Consider the following 18,575-nt stretch of genomic DNA (forward strand, 5'->3'; position numbering starts at 1 on the left):
TCTTAAGTGATGATCCGGCGAAGATGAGGACCTCCGGCGGTGGTCAGGTGAAGGTGAGGGCCTCCGGCGGTGGTCCCGCGAAGGTGAGGGCCTCCGGCGATGGTCTCGCGAAGTTGAGGGCCTCAGACTGTGGTCCGGCGAAGGTGAGGGCCTCCGGCAGTGGTCCGACGAAGGTGAGGGCCTCTGGCGGTGGTCCAACGAGACTCCGGCGAAACTCCGGCGGTGGTCAAGGAATAACTTCTTCCTTATCTTCTCTTCTTGCTTGGATCCCTTTTTATGAGAAATGAGGGATCTATTTATAGATTTCTGGAGTGGCATGACCCGTAAATAAGTGAGAGATCAAAAAGTGGTTGGATGGACGACCGATATTGAATTCCTTGATGATGGACCGTTCGTCAGACATTTGGAAGCCTTAATGATTTCGAAATTCAATGATATTGGGCTCGTTGGATTCGTCTCATCGAGCCTCTCAATTCGACTATAAGCTTGTCATATTTGAAAACCGTTTGGTAACTCAAACAGTACGAATCTTCAAACAGCACTTTGGGTCCTTTATTTGGACTCATTTGGGCTCGGATTGAGTCGAATTTGGTGTCTTTGGGTTTGTATTTCCGAGACGCTCAGTTTGACTATAAGTTTGCTGAAATCGGAGTTCGAATGGTCCCAATTTTAATTTCAAAAGTTTCCAACTTGATTTTGCATCAAGATTCGTGCCCGATCAAGATAACTTTTTGATGATATATCAACTTGCATAAACAAAAGAGAATTATTCGGTTGAAGAAGATATGGAAGGTTTTCAGTCACTCAGGAGTTACTTATGAAATATAAATAAAATTATGTAAAGTTATGTAATTTGTTTTAGGTACAATGACCGATTCATATCAAATAATTTATTATATTAAATAATAAAAAATAAAAATATTTTATGTTGTGAATGAGAAAGATGGGGACAGTATACTTTGGTTTGTCAGATCAACCCGAACCCAACATGTTTTTTCAAATGAGTCGAATCCGGGAACCCGAACCTGACCCATTTTGAAATCAGGTCGAGTTCGAGTCGGCTTTCGTGTTGTATCAATTATTAACGTTCCTAATCTTGATTGTAATTTGTACGGGTCAGTTAAGGCAAACTCACATAAGCATTAGATACGTAAGACTCGAACTCAAGACCTTTTTGTTTATAGTCGAAGCACTCTACTAACAGATCAAGATGAGCTGAGTCTCATCTAAATGCCTAGTTCAACAAAATTTGAAGTTACAAATATAAGATTTGTTGATATCTTCCTCATAAATATTACTCGTGATTTTCTAAGCAGACCCTAACTTTTCAATTTAAATATCATTCATTATGATGGTTATAATTGTATTTTCAATTTGTAAAACAAAATGAGTAAACATTTTCTCACAAAACATCATAGTAAATTTTTTTAAAATTTTTATTTATTTATTTTGACATTCCTCCAATCCCTTCAAATGGTACAAATCCTATATAACATTTTATAAAAAAATTCAAAATCCATAATTTCCATAATAAACTTTTGAATTTCATCCCAAATTTTATTATAACTCCTAAATTTCATCAATTTTTTGTTTAAATTGGTCAAAATTTAATAAATAAATATATATTTATAATAAATTTTAAATCAAATTGGATTTGATTGAAATAAACAAAACTGAATTTTCACAGTTTCACCACAGTTTAAAGCATTTATCAACACATCTATAACAGTCGGCACATAAATGGTCAAAATATTAGATTTCACACGTGCCATTTTTTCATTTGTCCATTCTATAACCTTACAGGTGAATTAAAAGCTCATTTATATTTATTCATTTAAAAATTTAATTATATCTATGAACTATGAACAATAAAGTTTGAATATTAAACCCAAATGATAATTTTTACCCTAAACTTCATTGTCATGGTGAGTTTCATTATAAACTCTCTCTTCCTCAATTAATTTTTCTATGCGGATGTCGAACGCAGTTCGGATACCAATCAAAATGCATCACATCACCAATTTGCTCGGTACATGACTCTGTACCGCAGCTCGGAACCGTTGATATGACGCAATCTGATTGGTCTCTAGATGACATTATGCTTCCCGTCTCCACAAAATAATTTCTCCTTTCACTCACATTAGTGATAGGTTTTAATGTATAAATTGATATTTTTTTTAGCATGCTAGTTAAATTTTTGATATGCAAAAAAATAATATTTAAAATCTTAGTATGTAAATACTATTTTTTTAAATGGTATAGATGTAAATTTCCTTATAAAACGGAAAAATTATTACTTGCGGTCCGGATTGGCGTCCGGGCTCCGCTCTGCACCTAATAAGCTTTCCATAAAACGGAACCAAATTTTTTCCGTGTTCTTGCCGTCAACCTCTTTTCTCCTATCGTCTCCGTTCTTTCTCTCCACCACCCTCTACAAAACGAGGAGTCCGTCCTAATTCTCCCCGTGGCTTGAAGAGCATAATTTTGCACGAGTCGCTTCGTCGGCTTCTTCGTTGCTGTTCGACTTCGCGGCAACGAGTGGCTTATTCGGTTCCTTCGACGACCTTCCCTTCCTGTCGGATCGGAAGTCACCACATTTTGATCGAAGCAACGAGGGGAGCTCGCTCGCTGTGAAGGTAACTATCTTTCTCCCTTTCGTGCCCTTCTTCGGCCAAATTGCGTGAGTCCGCCGGATTTCAGGATTTACTTAATCTTGGATTACGATCCAAAGAGGGGACAGAGGAGTTATTCCTCCGTGAGATTTAACGGTTGGCAGGAGTTGGCTTAAATCCTGTTGCCAAACAGTCCCTAATGTTTCTCTTTCTCTCTTTCTTGTGAGACGTAGATCACGAAATTCCTAATGCCATTTCTCTTATCTTTGTCATTTAAGTTAAGGATAAGTGTTGATCTTTTTTGTTATTTTTTACTATCCGGTTGGGATGTGATTAGGGTTATTGTATACAGATTCAGGATAATTTATCCTCTAAAAAGCGCTTTTTTTCAAATTGATCTGGATTTGCTGATGGAAAGGGAGAGGTGAGGTTTTCCCAAATTTGTTATGTAAAAGAAAGGAGTTTGATGGCGTTTGGGTGGATCTTGAACAAAGAAGCCTCCTTGTTTTGTTTGTCTGAATTTCATGGATTTAGCTCCTTATGAGCACTTTCACTCGTTTAGATTTCGTGCACCTACTGAACATACTTTCTATGATTTTATTCATGCTTATTCTAAGTGCAAAATGTGTGAGTGGATTAGTGGGTTTCAATGAGGTTGTGGTGTTCATGCTCTAAGATGAATCCTGATAATTGTTATTTTTGACATAGTTTTTAAAATAAAATTAGGTAGTTAGAATTCAATTTTTAATTTGTCTTGGTGCTTATTGGGTTAATAAAAAAAATCTCATCCAAGAAAATCACTTGAGAAGCCATTTCTAAACATATATAAGAAATTATACGAACCATTTTTGTAGAATTTGATTATGTATTCTACTATGTGAAAATACGGTTGTCGGCCTTTCGGAAACGCCTTTTGTTTTAGTGATTACTAAGGCAGGGTGCAATAAAATTCCTGTGTGTATATGTTTTTATTTTTTATTTATTTTTGGTTCTTATTAGTTGGGGATTGACTATAGGAAACCAAATGGACATTTAGGTTTTGAAAGAACTGATCTTGATTTATCTGTGAATTGTGCATTAGATCATCATGTATTGCTCTAAAATGCAATTTGGAGTTAATTCCAATAGTTCATCATTTTATTTTATATACTAATTAAAAAGATTATAAAATTTTGACCATTTTTAAGTTTTAATGCTTGAATTCATAGTTTTTTTATTAAATTCCTTTTTTAGTAATGCTTTGTTTTGTTATGATGCTTTTGCAAATCTTGTCATATTAAATTTGGTTTGTTCATGAATTAAGTTAATGTGTCATACTTTAAAACTATGGGAGTGAGTTATGTAGTGTAGGTTGCTGCTTGATACTAATGTTTCTCAAAATCAATTTAGATTATGCCAAGTAGGTCTACTATGGAAGCCATACATTTATTGAGAGGTTTTATGGAGAAATATAGAGTGAATAAGGAGGATCTACATATGATATTTATTGATTAGAGAAAGTGTATGATAAAGTTCCAAGAGAAGTGCTATGGAGAGTTTTTGAAAAGAAAGGAGTTAATAACGCTTGTATTCAAATCATTAAAATATGTATGCAAGAGCTACTACTTGTGTTCAAACACAAGGTGGTTTGACCAAGTATTTTCCTATTTTGGTTGGATTACATCGAGCATCAGCCTTAAGCCCATATCTTTTTGCTTTAGCCATGGATGTTCTCACTAGACATTTACAAGAGGATGTACCTTAGTGTATGTTTTTTTGTTGATGATATTCTTCTTGTTGATAAAACTAGAGAGGGAGTTGAAGGTAAACATGAATTATGGAGGTCAACCTTAGAGTCTAAAGGTTTTCACTTTAGTAGATCTAAAACTGTATATATGGAGTGTGATTTAAGTAGTAATAGACCTAGTAAGGGGATTGTAACTTTGGGCGATCAAGTCATTAATAAGAGTACACATTTTAGATATCTTGTATCTATTGTTCAGAGTGATGGTGAAATAGATGGAGATATTATCAGCAGAATTCAAGTTGGATGGTTGAAGTGGAGGAATGCATCGGGCTTGTTGTGTGTTAGAAAAGTCCTCCTCAAACTTAAGTAAAAATTATATGAGATTGTGGTGAGACCTGCAATGCTTTATGGTGCTGAATGTTGGCCTTTAAAAGAGAGCATACTACTAAGTTAAGTGTTGCAGAGATGAGGTTCTTAGGTGGATGAGTGGCTTTACCCTTAGAGATAGGATATGAAATGAGCATATACATGAGAAGGTTGGAGTAGCTCTAATGGAAGATAAGATTAGAGAGAGTTGCCTTAGATGATGATGTAGGTGATCTCTGTAAGGTTAGCAAAACAGAGGAAGCCAAGAACAATAGAACAATACCTATACTTTTGTTTGGTAAAATTGATGAAAAACTGTTTTTAGCTATTAGGTTTCTTTCATCTATATCCTTCCTCCCTCAATATTGTAAAAAAGACAAAAAACGATAAAAGGTGCTAATAGTACTATATAAATAACTATAATATTGTGGTAGTGGAGCATAAACTAGCTAACAAAAATATATGACTAGTGCAATGTAAGATGTTCCTCAACTCTTCCTTAGGTAAGGATGCTCCGCATCATATGCCCCCGCCGTCGTGAAAAGCTTATGTGCTAACTGATTCAAATTGTGGTGCACTCTCATCGAGTGGCACATAAGAGTAGATGTCAGCGACATTAAAGGTTTGGGAAGTATTAAAATCAGATGGTAAATCGATAACATAAGCGTTGTCATTGATCTTCTTGCTTATAGGGAACGAGCCCCATTTTCGTTTCCCTAGATTTGAGTAATTACCGGTAAGGAGATGTTCTTTGTGTAGCCGAACAAAAACAAGGTCCCCTGGACTTAAAAGCTTCTCACGCCTGTGTGTATCAGCAGCTTGTTTGTACTTAGCATTTGAAGATTGTAATTTCAGTCGGATATTGGAAAGCAATTCGGTGAACTGATCAGCTAGGATAGAAGCTGACTTGCTTTTGGATTTTGGTAGAACTGCAATATCAAGAACTGTGTTGGGCAATTTAGTATAAACAATACTAAAGAGTCACATATCAGTAGACCTATTTTGCATTGATATGAAAGAGAACTCTGCTTGGCCGAGAAGTTCATCCCATAATTTAGGGTGCTCTTGGACGAGGCAACGTGGTAGATTACTAAGCGTACGGTTGACAACTTCGGTTTGCCCGTCCATTTGTGGATATATGAAGAGCTTAATTGAATTTAAGCGTGTTAGCGTTTCCAAAGCTCCCTCCAAAAATGGCTAATGAACTTGATATCACAATCAGAAGTAAGGCCTCTAGGGATGCTGTGAAGACGAACAATTTCTTTAAAGAAAAGTTTGGCAATATTGTGAGCATCAAATGTTTCCTTGCAGGCAATGAAGTGCGCCATTTTGAAAAATCGATCTACGACCACCATGATATTGCAATTCTCTCCATCTGTCTCTGATCTTTCGCTATCTGGGCTAACTTCATCGTCTCCCTCAACCCTTTCAGCCTCAACAGTCAGAAGTATGTTCTTATGTCGGGCTTTAGGTCCTTCATGAAATTTTCTTCCAGCACTATCTTCGAAATCAACTTTAACCTCCCCGACAACAACTTAAATCTCTCCTTATACTCCATAATGGTCTCCTCCTAAGTAAAGGCAAAGAATTTCTCATGTAGATCCTCTTCCCGAATGGCTCGGAAACGCTCTAACAAGTAATCCTTAAACTCCTCCCAAGAATGGATCGGATATCTAGCCTCCCTCTATTGGAACCAAGTTAGAGCTTTCCTCTCCAGACATAGCCCTGCGGCTATAAAATTCTTCTCCTTGGTCAACAATTTACCACGACATACCTCTCCACCCGATACACCCACCCATGGGCATCGTCCTCTTCAAATATCTCAACTTCCTCACCCTAGCATCTACACTCCAACTTCCTCTCCCTCCAAAAATTCCCTCCGTGCATCAAGGGTGGGAATCCCACCTCTCTTTCATCCTTCTTACATGACCTGATCTCCATGGCTCAGCTCGACCTCCTCCATCTTCGGTCGCCCACTTCCCTTGCCCGAAATGCCTCACATAGTGGTTGTCCGCCCTACCACATCCACCACAAAATTTCCTTTTTGTGGTCCCCTCATCTGAAAACTTATTTCACCCCTTATCAGAGCCCTAGGAGGTGATTCTTGATGAAGGAAAATCTCCGCGTCAAACTCCTCCCGTTCGGTCTCCTTTCCCTTAGATTCAACCAATGTCAAATATTGGTTAGGGTTAGCAATCATAACAACCAATGGAGTTTTTTATTGCATCTCCATGAGCTTCCCTCCTTACGTCCTCCAACCTTCCAGATCGGCTCTCCATTCGATTTTCGTGGTTGAAAGCCTTCGATGGTTGAGAATTTTTCCTCTATCCCGGATTTGATTTGCCCCACTTAGCCTTCCAACAAATCCACCACCTTTGCTGTTATCTCTCCAAAATCTTGCTCTAATATCAATTTGATGTATCTTGGAATTAAAAACAACAAAATAGATAGAACAAAAAAGCAGGAATATAAATATGAGGGCTGATCTTTTATTACTTCTTCAATAATAACGAGAGATATAATTAATCTACTATTCGAGAGATAGATAAGCTCTTCCAAAAACTCTAGTCGCCACTAGGAAACTCACATAAAATCCTAGAAAATAAACTCATCACATATCTCATGATAACCCTAAACAAAACTCCTCCTTAAATAGCCCTCACACACATTATACACAATTAAAACATTTCTGAATAATATAAACACAATTAGGAAACATTCATATATAATTAATACTTTCCTAAACAACATAAATATAATTAGGAAACCTTCCTAAACAGCATAAACACAAATATGAAACCTTTGTAAATAACTCTCTATTGATTCCTCCTCCTTATGTACTGAATAATAGCTCCCCTAGGCCTCACAAGGCAGATTGAAATCTCCCCCTCTGTTGCCTTTGGTTCCGCCTAGCCAAAGGGCTGGTTCAACTAAGGTTGGGCTAGTCGGTTGGGCTAGCCTAAGCAGTTTGGGCCGGCCAGGTGGCCCTCCCTTAGTATATTAACATCCTCATCTTTGCTAGGTAGGGGTGTCAAAATCAGGTTACTGGTCGGATTCAAATCGAACCTGTATTGACTCGCTACTATTTGACATGACCCAAACCCAATTTGTTTTTGCAGACGGGTCAGAAATTCCAGCCCGAATTTGACCCGTGCGGGTTACCGGACTGACCTGACCTGCGAACCATGAACACAACGGGCGTGATCTAGTTCAGCTGAAGAGGGCGTGTGTGGGGTGCGGTGCCGGAGGCAGGAGCAAGCTTGCGGGGGGTGCGGGCGGGGTAAACACGAGCAAGTGCGGATGCGAGCGAGGGATGCGCTACGACACTGACACGAGCTGGGTGGACGAGAGCACTGGACGTGGGCAAACGTGAACGAGCAATAGCGGTGTTGTGCGGTAGTGCCGGTAAGAGGTGCGAAGTCCGGAGCGAGGGATCGTGATAGCTTGTTTCCAGGTCAACCCGGGCTGATTTCAGGTTTCTGGGTCAGCCTAAATCCTACCTTATTTTATGAACGGGTCGAAAAATAAAACTCGAACTCAACCCGTTTCGCAAACGGGTTGACCCGAAACTGGAATTTTCTTGGTCGAGTCTGGGTCGGGTTTCAGATTAGATCAAATATTGACAGTTGACACCTCTACTGGTAAGCTTAACTTAATTTTATGCTTCTATTTTAATGACCAATATTCTTCGTCATAAAGCATTGCATGTCTCACATCCATCTTATAGAATTTTCCCTTTAGTTTAAGGGGTACTTTTCGATCACATAACAAGTCCAATGCATTCCACTTTAATCATCCAACTTGAATTCAAACATAAAATTATCCCAAAAAAATCAAAAGCCCTCTATATCCTGTTGTAATTTGAATTTCAATCCATTTTTTTAGACTTAACAGCTCCTGATCTTGATTATCAAGCCTTCCATTGACTAACTATCTTTGCTGATGAACTCCTGGAAATGCCCTCACAATCTTCACAATTTCTTTCATGATTATTTAGTCATTAAAATATTAATTAATTATATCATTTCGATCTTCCCACTATTTGATGCCTAAATAATGATGACAGCTTTGCTTTGTGAATTTCGTTGAGGTGGATGGTTGGATTGAGTTTTTAAAATATTAATGAATTAGATCATTTTAATCTTCTCACAATTTGATGCCTAAATCATGGTGATAGCTTTGCTTTATGAACTTCGTTGAGGTGGATGGTTGGATTTCCCACCTCCTTCAGGATTTGATTATTGGATCACAAGTGAAATTACTTCATGATCCTTCAAAGGATATTATATAGCATGATGTTATAATTTCTATTTTTAAGCAGAAAATGACGTCTTTGCTCTTACTGGGACTTCTGGTTTATAGTTTTCTCTTGTCCTAATTTATTTCTGCTGCTTATTGTTTCCTCTGATTTCCTGGGAGGCTTTTATGACCTTCATCCAAGCATATTTTTATAATACATTTTATCGTCTTTGCATTCACATAACCTTTATTTTTACTTAATTCTTTCAAAAACATTTAAAACAGGTCTTAATAAACCTATGATGTATCATTTTTAGGAAATAAAAAGTTGTAAATTCTCTACTATCATGTTTATGCTTGTCAATCATATTTGCATTGTGTGGGTATTTACAATTTCATTCTTTAATGGAAGAGAAAGGTTCATCATTTTTTTTTTTGTCTAAAAACTAAATTTTATGTTTCTCTTCTGCATTTTCATTCACTAAATCCGATAGCTCTTTCCAGGAGTTTGTTTCCAGTTTGAGAATCTGAGATATTTTTCAGCAAGTAGAAAGGAATGGAAGTCTATAAGCCTAAAAGCATCCTCATCACTGGGGCTGCTGGTTTCATTGCATCCCATGTTGCTAACAGGCTCATTCGCAACTACCCTGAATACAAAATCGTGGTACTTGACAAGCTTGATTATTGCTCCAACCTTAAAAACCTTTCCCCTTCTCGATCTTCTCCCAACTTGAAATTTGTTAAGGGTGATATTGCCAGTGCCGATCTTCTCCACTATCTTCTGATTACGGAGTCCATTGATACCATAATGCACTTTGCTGCTCAGACTCATGTTGACAATTCTTTTGGAAACTCCTTTGAGTTCACCAAGAACAATATATATGGAACACATGTTCTGCTGGAGGCCTGCAAAGTCACTGGTCAAATTAGAAGATTTATCCATGTCAGTACAGATGAAGTTTATGGAGAGACCGATGAGAATGCCATCGTCGGTAACCACGAAGCTTCTCAGCTCCTCCCTACGAATCCATATTCTGCAACCAAAGCAGGAGCTGAAATGCTTGTTATGGCTTATGGAAGGTCCTATGGCCTTCCTGTGATAACAACCCGCGGTAACAATGTCTATGGACCTAATCAATTCCCAGAAAAGCTGATTCCAAAGTTCATCCTTCTAGCAATGAGAGGACAGACCCTTCCAATTCATGGAGATGGTTCTAATGTCAGAAGCTACCTCTATTGTGAAGATGTTGCCGAGGCTTTCGAGGTTGTTCTTCATAGAGGAGAGATTGGGCATGTTTATAATATTGGGACAAAGAAGGAGAGGAGGGTGATTGATGTAGCAAAAGATATCTGTAAGCTTTTCTCATTGGATTCCAAGACAACAATCAAGTTTGTCGACAACAGGCCCTTCAATGACCAAAGATACTTTCTTGATGATCAGAAGCTGAAAATCTTGGGTTGGTCAGAAAGGACTACATGGGAAGAGGGTCTCCGAAAGACAATTGACTGGTACACAAATAATCCTGACTGGTGGGGAGATGTCTCAGGAGCACTTTTACCTCATCCAAGAATGCTAATGATGCCTGGCACAGAAAGGCATTCTGATGGCCCTGATGAAATCAAAAGCTTGTTGTCTCCACCCAATAATGTCAACAATCCAAGCCAAATGGTAACACCATTATCAAAAACCTCCTCTTTGTCTGCAAAAACTCCTTTAAAGTTCTTGATATATGGCAAAACTGGATGGATTGGTGGCCTTCTTGGGAAGATATGCCAGAAACAAGGCATATCATATGAGTATGGAAAAGGCCGATTAGAAGATCGTTCCCAGCTCCAGTTGGACATTCATAATGTGAAACCAACCCATGTTTTCAATGCCGCCGGCGTGACCGGCAGACCAAATGTCGACTGGTGTGAATCTCATAAGCCTGAAACGATCCGCGTTAATGTTGTTGGCACTTTGACTCTTGCAGATCTTTGCTTGGAGAACGGATTATTACTGATGAACTATGCAACTGGGTGTATATTTGAATATGATCTAAATCACCTGGAAGGCTCAGGTATTGGATTCAAGGAAGAGGATAGCCCAAACTTTACTGGTTCCTTCTACTCCAAGACCAAAGCTATGGTAAGCTTCTTTAACAAATTGTTCTCAAAATCTATAACAATCTCATCTATCTGACTGTCTTATGTGATGCAGGTTGAGGAGCTTCTGAAAGAATATGAAAATGTCTGCACTTTAAGAGTCAGAATGCCGATATCTTCTGATCTGAACAATCCTCGTAACTTCATTACAAAGATCAGTCGATACAATAAGGTTGTGAATATTCCAAACAGCATGACTGTATTGGATGAGCTGCTTCCAATTTCTATTGAGATGGCTAAGAGAAACTGTAGAGGCATATGGAATTTTACCAACCCAGGTGTTGTGAGCCACAATGAGATCCTGGAGATGTACAAGGCTTACATTGATCCCAGCTTCAGTTGGGTCAACTTCTCGCTCGAAGAACAAGCGAAGGTGATCGTCGCGCCTCGCAGCAATAACGAATTGGATGCTTCCAAATTGAAGAGAGAGTTTCCAGAGCTTCTATCGATCAAAGAATCTCTCATAAAATATGTGTTTGAGCCCAACAAGAAACAAGCAAAATAATGCAATTGGTGACCCGATTGGAAAAATCTCAGGCTTCGTTTGGGATGACTTTTTTATTACTTCTTAAAATAGAATTTACTAAAATTTCGTTTTAAAAAGCAATAAAAAAGTTATCCCAAACGAAACCTCAATTTTCAGAATTCCTTTTGTTCCATTGAAAGGTTTATTTCATTTTTAAAATAGCATTGGCAATTAGTTTGTTTGTTGATCTGTATGAGCCACAAAGCCAATGACTACTATTACTATATATGTTGAATTCCTATGTGTTGTTTATGTGAAATATTGGGAATAAATTTGGTAAGTAAATTTAGTTTATAAGCTGTGTTAAGATTGCTTTAAGCTATTGAGAATATGGTAGAATGTTAAATCTCAATTGGGAAAAAGATTTGTTATTTCAAAGTGATTTTTATTTTTTTAATAAATCAATTATTTGATATAATTTAAGCTAAAATGATGAAAATTCTGAAACAAATTGAATTATTTTACAAATAAAATATCATAATTAATATAATTAAATGTACATAATTTATTAAAATTTAAATAAATAAAATCACTACAAATAATTATTTAATTCAAATGAAAGCAATTAAAACCATTGCATTCATTATTTTTCTTCTTTACTTTTAAGTTTTAAGTGTAATATATATATATGTTGCGTGCTAGAAAATACGCGGCAGTAGAGTTTGTAAATTCGCGTCCGAGCGTTGCACGTATATTTAACACACAAACAATAAAATGAAAGAACACCGGGATTTATACGTGGAAAACCCAAAAAGGGAAAAAACCACGGGGTCTCGCCTAGTTGTAAAATTTCACTAGTGTTTTTGTATATTACACGAAACTGATTCGTCCCATAAATCGGGACGATCAGATTACAACTTGAAGCAAATTTACAAAGTTTTGCAGAATCCCTCGTTTCCCGAAAATTCGGCAGAGTTCCGGCGTATTCAGGCGGCGGGAAGAGCTCCGGCGGTGGTCGAGGAGGAGAGGATTCGTCTTTTCCTCTTTTCCTTCTTCTTCTCTCTCTTTACTTGAGTCCCCTTTGTGAAGAATGAGGGCTCTATTTATAGTTTTTCTGGAGTGGCATGGCTCGTAAATAGGTGTGCGATCATGGGCGAATAGGGAATGGTTTGAATGGACGGCCGATATTGAACCCTTCGATCGTGCACCGTTCGTTGGACATTTGGAGGCCTTAATGATGTCGGAATTCGGCGATCTTAAGCTCGTTGGATTCGTCTCGTCGAGCCGCTCGATTCGAGTATAAGCTCGTTAAAATTGGAGACCGTTTGGTAACTCAAATTGTGGTTCGAACCTTCCAACAGCGCTTTAGGTCCTTGATTTGGACTCATTTGGGCTCGGATTGAGTCAAATTTGGTGTCGTTGGGTTCATATTTCCAAGACGCTCAGTTTGACTGTAAGTTCGCTGAAATCGGAGTTCAGGAGCTTCCGAATTTAATTTTTTAAGTTTCTAACTAGCTTTTGTCTCGAGATTCGTGCCCGATCAAGATAATTTTGTGATGTGGTATATATATATATATAATAGAGTAAGTTTAATTCGGTGTATACGAGTTTGATGAAAAGGGTTCAGTAATAATTTTTGTGGCATTTATTAATTAATTAATGATATCATTTTTTACATGTACATTTATTTATTTATTAAATGTTAAATATGTTAGCACAAAAAAAAAAAAATTTGGGTAAAATGAGGGCAGAGCCCTATTCCATTAAACAGGAAATAGTTACATGTGTAAGAGAAATAAGGTGAAGCAAAATACACTAAAGAGCATGAGAAGCCAAAAGATGCATAAAGAAAAGGCTAGCACAAATAATTGAACTATAAACTAGAGAGGGAGGTGGAACAATCTAACCCGGGGTTAGGCGGGCTCAACCATAGAGATTGCCGAAGATCAAATATTCCCCTGGTTACAAATAATAAATCAGCCACAGCATCATGAATGGACAAAAATTGCCGTCCAAGGAGAGAGGGGCAATCCGAACATCATCGCCATCAAAAAACAAAACCCATCAGCTAATTGGATCAGAAAAAGGCAGAAAACTATTCCAGAACAGCCAAGAAAAGGCTGGAGAAGTCCCAAAAAATTAGCTGAAGAGATTACAGCCAGTCTAGCAGCATAACCGAGTTTTTCCATTTAGAAATTTTCAAGAAAGCAGCTCTTCGAATCATGTGAGAAACCGGGAGACAATTGAGGCTTGAGAATTTCCAAACTTCCTCTGATTTCTTTCTTTCCAGATCATGTATACCGAGCAACAGGCCAAAAGGAAATATACAGGCTGGACTTTAACAATTGCCTCAGAAATGCTCTCAAACACTTGTAACAAATTAGGCCTTAGCAGATGGCTAATAAGAGGGGGCAACAAATTTCTTATGATAACAAAAGAAAAGTTACATTCGAAAAATATATGGGAAGAAGATTCAGCACATAAGTTGCAAAAGAACAAATTGAGGATTAACTTCATATAAGGTTGTCCGTAGTTTTTAAACCATTAGAGATCGTCATTCAACAGTAGATAAAATAACGCAAGGCATGTTTTTTGTGCCAATTAACCGTGGAAAGCTGTCTATAAAAGTAGTTAATATACTTAGTGAGACTCATCCTATTACTATCACTCCAATGCAGTCAAATCGAATTATCTGACTGAAGCAGGTTCAGAATATTCAGAGCAGTCGGGGAAAGAGTGATGGGAACCTGCCACCCATCTTCTTTTAATAAAACGTCAATAGAAGCATTAATGGGGAAGAGCCCTTGCAAAAGAGAAAGCCCAAGAACCTCAGCAATCTGTTTACCTTCAATCCAATAGTCCTAATAAAGGGAAATTTGAAAGGTATTACAAACATTAAAATGGAATTTCTCTCTAGCTGTAATTGCATTCTTACATAGAGACTTTCAAAAATGGGTAGCTTTTGATGGGGGAGGCTTCCATGGGGAAGTGTACTTAAACAAAAGCCAATTGGACAAAAAATCCCTATTGTTATAGATCCTGACAATGAGAGCACAATGATAGCTAAAATGTAGAGCTTTTAAAGAAGGGATACCAAGACCTCCATGATTTTTGGGTTTGCAAGTATTTTTCCACAATATCATATGCAACTTCTCAAGAGAAATGTCACCAAAAAAAGAGAAGTTTTGCACAAAGTTTATCAATTTGCTTCATAAAAGTTTTTGGTAAAATTGCACCTCTAATCCAATAAGCAATGGTATTTCATATAGTAAAGCGAAGGTATTGTAATCACTCAGCAAATGATAAACATTTTGTTTTCCAACCGGATAATTTGTGGCTAATAACCTCCATCAAACTCGAGAAATATACAACTTTAAGGTTGTAGGAAGAGATAGGAATACCAAGATAAGTAATGCACTTAGAGGGAATAGGAATTTTAAGAGTGCTACAAATGGCGTCAGCATTGAGGCAGTTAGAGGGAAGGATGATAGAGCTCTTGCTATAAGTAATGTAAAGGCCGGAGGCAGAAGAGAAAGTTTCCAAGATCTTGACCAAACTATTATAATTTTCAACATCTGCTTTTCCAAAGATGAGAAGGTCATCCGCATATAAAAGATGAGAGATGCGAATATCATCCACCATAGGAGCTTGGAATTTAGTATCATCATCCAAAAGGAAAGAGAAAGCATCCATGACCATACAGAAGAGTAACAGACTTAAGGGGCAACCTTGTCTGATCCCAATAGTAGAGGAAAAGTATCCCTCTATGGCACCATCAATACATAGAGAAAAATTGACGTCCTTAATGCAAGCTTCCACCCATTTTATGAACAAGCTAGGGAAACCCTTTTGCGAAAGCCTTGCTAAAATAAAATCTCTAAAGATATTATCAAAGACTTTTTTAATATCAAGCTTGGCACACATGATTCTATATTTGGAGGAGATTCTAGAATGAAAGAGCAATTCTTTAGCAAGGATAATGTTGTTAGTGGAGACTCGCTTATGAATAAACCCCGTTTGATTCCCTTTAATAATGAGAGGCATTATGGGTCTAAGGCGTGAAGCCAAAATTTTAGTAATGATTTTGTAGATGGTGTTGCAAAGCGAGATAGGTCTGAAATCCGATCTAGAAGAAGCGTGGCTGTTCTTAGAAATAAGAGTGATAGCAGTATTCTTGATAACCCGAAGCATATAAGAACTGTGAAAAAAACCTTGATTGCTTTGCAAATAGAAGGGCCAGTGATAATCCAAGATCTCTTGTAAAAATTAAAATTGAAACCGTCAGGTTCAGGAGCAGAGCAAGAGGCTCCTAAAAAAATCACCTTCTTAATTTCTTGATCAGTGATGTGCAATATAAAATTATCAATGAGATCAAGCGGGATACAGTTCTTTTTAGGAAAAATATTTTTATCAACTGACTGTAGGGATTGCGTATTGAAAAGGATTTGAAAGTGTTTGATGGTAGTCTTGATAGCGTCAGTGTAAGAAGAGGAGTTGGACGACATGGTGAGAGATAAAACAGTCTTTTTGTAGTTTCTTCTAATCTTAATTCTAGAGAAGAGGAACTTTAAATCATCTTCACCATGTGACAGCCATTTAGTTTTAGCCTTTTGCATAATCCAAGAAGTCCAGTTAGAAGTGGCCAACACTAGATTACTGATATTTTTGAGGGCAAGGGAGATACCAGGATTGTTGTAATCCCTGCTTAACATATTTTGTAAAACTTCTTGCTTTTGATGAAGAGAATCCAAATGTCGACCCAATAAATTGGAATTGGCCCAATTATTACCTTTGATTGAGAGCTCAACTGCTTAAGCTTATTACAAAAATCAACCAAAGGATGCCCAATATATTTAGAAGAAAAAATGGACATCAATGTCATACAGAATTGATCAATTTTAGCCCAATAGTTTTTGTAAAGAAATCTATGAGGGGTGGAAGGTTTTTCACCAGGAAGAAGCACAATTGGAAAATGATTAGAGCAAAAGGGGCTTTTTACGACATAGTGAGAGTTGGGAAAAGAAGCCATCTAATCATCATTCACTAGCATCCGATCAGTCTTAATATGAATAAGCTTATCCAGCCTTTTGTTAAACCAAGTATAAGGATTTCCCACAGAAGCAATGTCATTAAGCTTCATATTGAAGATGGTATCACTAAAATCATGCAGCCGACTTTGCATTAGAGCATTATCCCCAAGATTATCGGAAGGGAATCTACAGCAGTTGAAATCCCCCGTTAAAATTCAAGGGATCTCCTCCAACGATTCAATAGAAGTAATATCCTCCCAAAGCCCCTTCCTCTCATCCAAATTATTGGAAGCATATATAATAGATAAAAGAAAAGGCTTAGAAAAAAAAAAAAAAAAACATACCAGAGATCATCTGAGAAGATATGAAAAAAGGGTTGAAGGAAATCCTATCAGGGGACCACTTAATCCAAATTCTTTCAGAATTGGAGCAAGGAAATTGTTGCAGCTTTCTTCCTGATCAAAAACCAAGTGGTTGTTACAAAAAAGGGAATCAGACAAAGCAGAGAGGTGAATCATGTTTTCCAGAATACATAACATATCTAGCCTCAAAGATTGGGCAAGTTTCCTGCAGCAAATAACCTTGTCAAAGGAGGAAAAACCTCTAACATTCCAAAGCTGTGATGGAAGGACTAATCATTTATTTTTGGCATTTGGGGGTTTTTTGGCTCGCCCCTTGGAGGATTTTTTTTGGGCTGAAGTGGTGGTTTTGCTAGTAGAATTGCTATGATGCTCTTCATGGTATGATGAGGAATTATCTGAAGAGAGAGTATCCTGCTCATTGTTGCAACTCTGAAGAACATTGAATTTATTTTTTGTGGAGTCTATAGTGGTCTTCAGAGAAAAAGAGGGAGCCTCCTCCTGAACCTCCTCCGTCTTCCCAAGGGAAGGATCGGTGGGTGAGTTGAGGTTTGGAATGGTGGGGTTGTTATGGGATGATTGAACCACTAGTTCTGAAATGAGGCATGTGGAGGTTGCTGTTATGGGAGGGTTTGAGGAACAACTAGGAATGGAAGAAGGATCAATTGTTGGGTTTGGGTGAGAGGAAGGAGTGTTTATGATAACTTGTGGTGGGGTGAAGGTGTTAGAAGAAGCGGGGTGAGAGAAATTCAAGCCCGCCTTAGTCTAGGTGCAGGGGGAATTTTGTTTGTGTCTTTAATGGCTTGTGGAGAGGAGAGTTGTGAAGAATTGAGTAGATTATTGCCTTTAGGAGCAGGAGGTCGAGATTGGAATCTATTCTGAGGCGATCTGGAGAAGCTGCATCCATGGGTTGGAGGCTCAGAAGGAGGTTTTGGGTTAGGGTTTGATGGACAAGCAGCTGCAGAATGAGTCAGTGTATTACAGTGAGAGCATAAATTCAGTTTCCACTCATATTGCATCTTAAGGTGAATAACTTTTTCTTCCAAGGAAATAGGGATGGAATCTGGGAATTTTGAAGTGGCGGACACTTGAATACAAATGCGGGCATATGTCAGTCTAGTTTTTGCAGCAGTTAGAGCATCAACCGCTATAGGGATACCAATTTTTGAAGCAATCCACGAAATACCTTCCGAATTCCAGCACACGAGGGGAAGGTCAATGATCTTCACCAAAATGGAAACTGGGAAAAAAATTTCCCTAGTCGGTTGAAAGAGAGGAGACCATTTTTGGAAAATGAAGGGTACCTAAGAAATGCCACACTCCTTTCGACCAAACCGTCACTGAGGGCTATGAGAAGAAATGTACCTTTAAGTTTCCACACTTTTTTTGCCACTGAAAGAAGAGATTCGTAGTAAGGCCTCTTACCGAGAGAGTATCCGACCAGGCAAAGATCCCATTCAGGGGCAGCCGCGGCCGCAACTATATTTTCTTTGTTGAAAGGCACTATCTCTTCGGGAGTATCCAAGAAGGAGATGGGAAGGGAGGAGGTGGTAGTTTCGGGTAAGGCCACCATGCTGGACCAAAGCCGATCATAGCCCTTAGGAGAAGGTGGAGTAGTGGTCGAGGGTAGTG

General features: G+C 38.1%; 1 protein-coding gene across 1 annotated transcript; it reads left to right on the plus strand.

Annotated features, from left to right (window-relative positions):
• Positions 1–2,329: 2,329 nt before the first annotated feature.
• Positions 2,330–11,908, plus strand: LOC110100372 (trifunctional UDP-glucose 4,6-dehydratase/UDP-4-keto-6-deoxy-D-glucose 3,5-epimerase/UDP-4-keto-L-rhamnose-reductase RHM1). Its single transcript, XM_020827828.2, has 3 exons — positions 2,330–2,636; positions 9,448–11,071; positions 11,144–11,908. The coding sequence occupies exons 2-3, from the start codon at positions 9,500–9,502 to the stop codon at positions 11,591–11,593; spliced, it is 2,022 nt and encodes a 673-aa protein (XP_020683487.1). The 5' UTR covers positions 2,330–2,636; positions 9,448–9,499; the 3' UTR covers positions 11,594–11,908.
• Positions 11,909–18,575: the final 6,667 nt, after the last annotated feature.

This window comes from Dendrobium catenatum, unplaced genomic scaffold, assembly GCF_001605985.2.
Source record: "Dendrobium catenatum unplaced genomic scaffold, ASM160598v2 original_scaffold_12804, whole genome shotgun sequence".
Lineage (NCBI taxonomy): Eukaryota > Viridiplantae > Streptophyta > Magnoliopsida > Asparagales > Orchidaceae > Dendrobium > Dendrobium catenatum.

Coding starts and splice junctions, on each gene's coding strand:
- LOC110100372 (XM_020827828.2), top strand. CDS start 9,500: ATGGAAGTCTATAAGCCTAAAAGCATCCTCATCACTGGGGCTGCTGGT. Junction 11,072..11,143: donor ACTCCAAGACCAAAGCTATG/GTAAGCTTCTTT, acceptor TATGTGATGCAG/GTTGAGGAGCTTCTGAAAGA.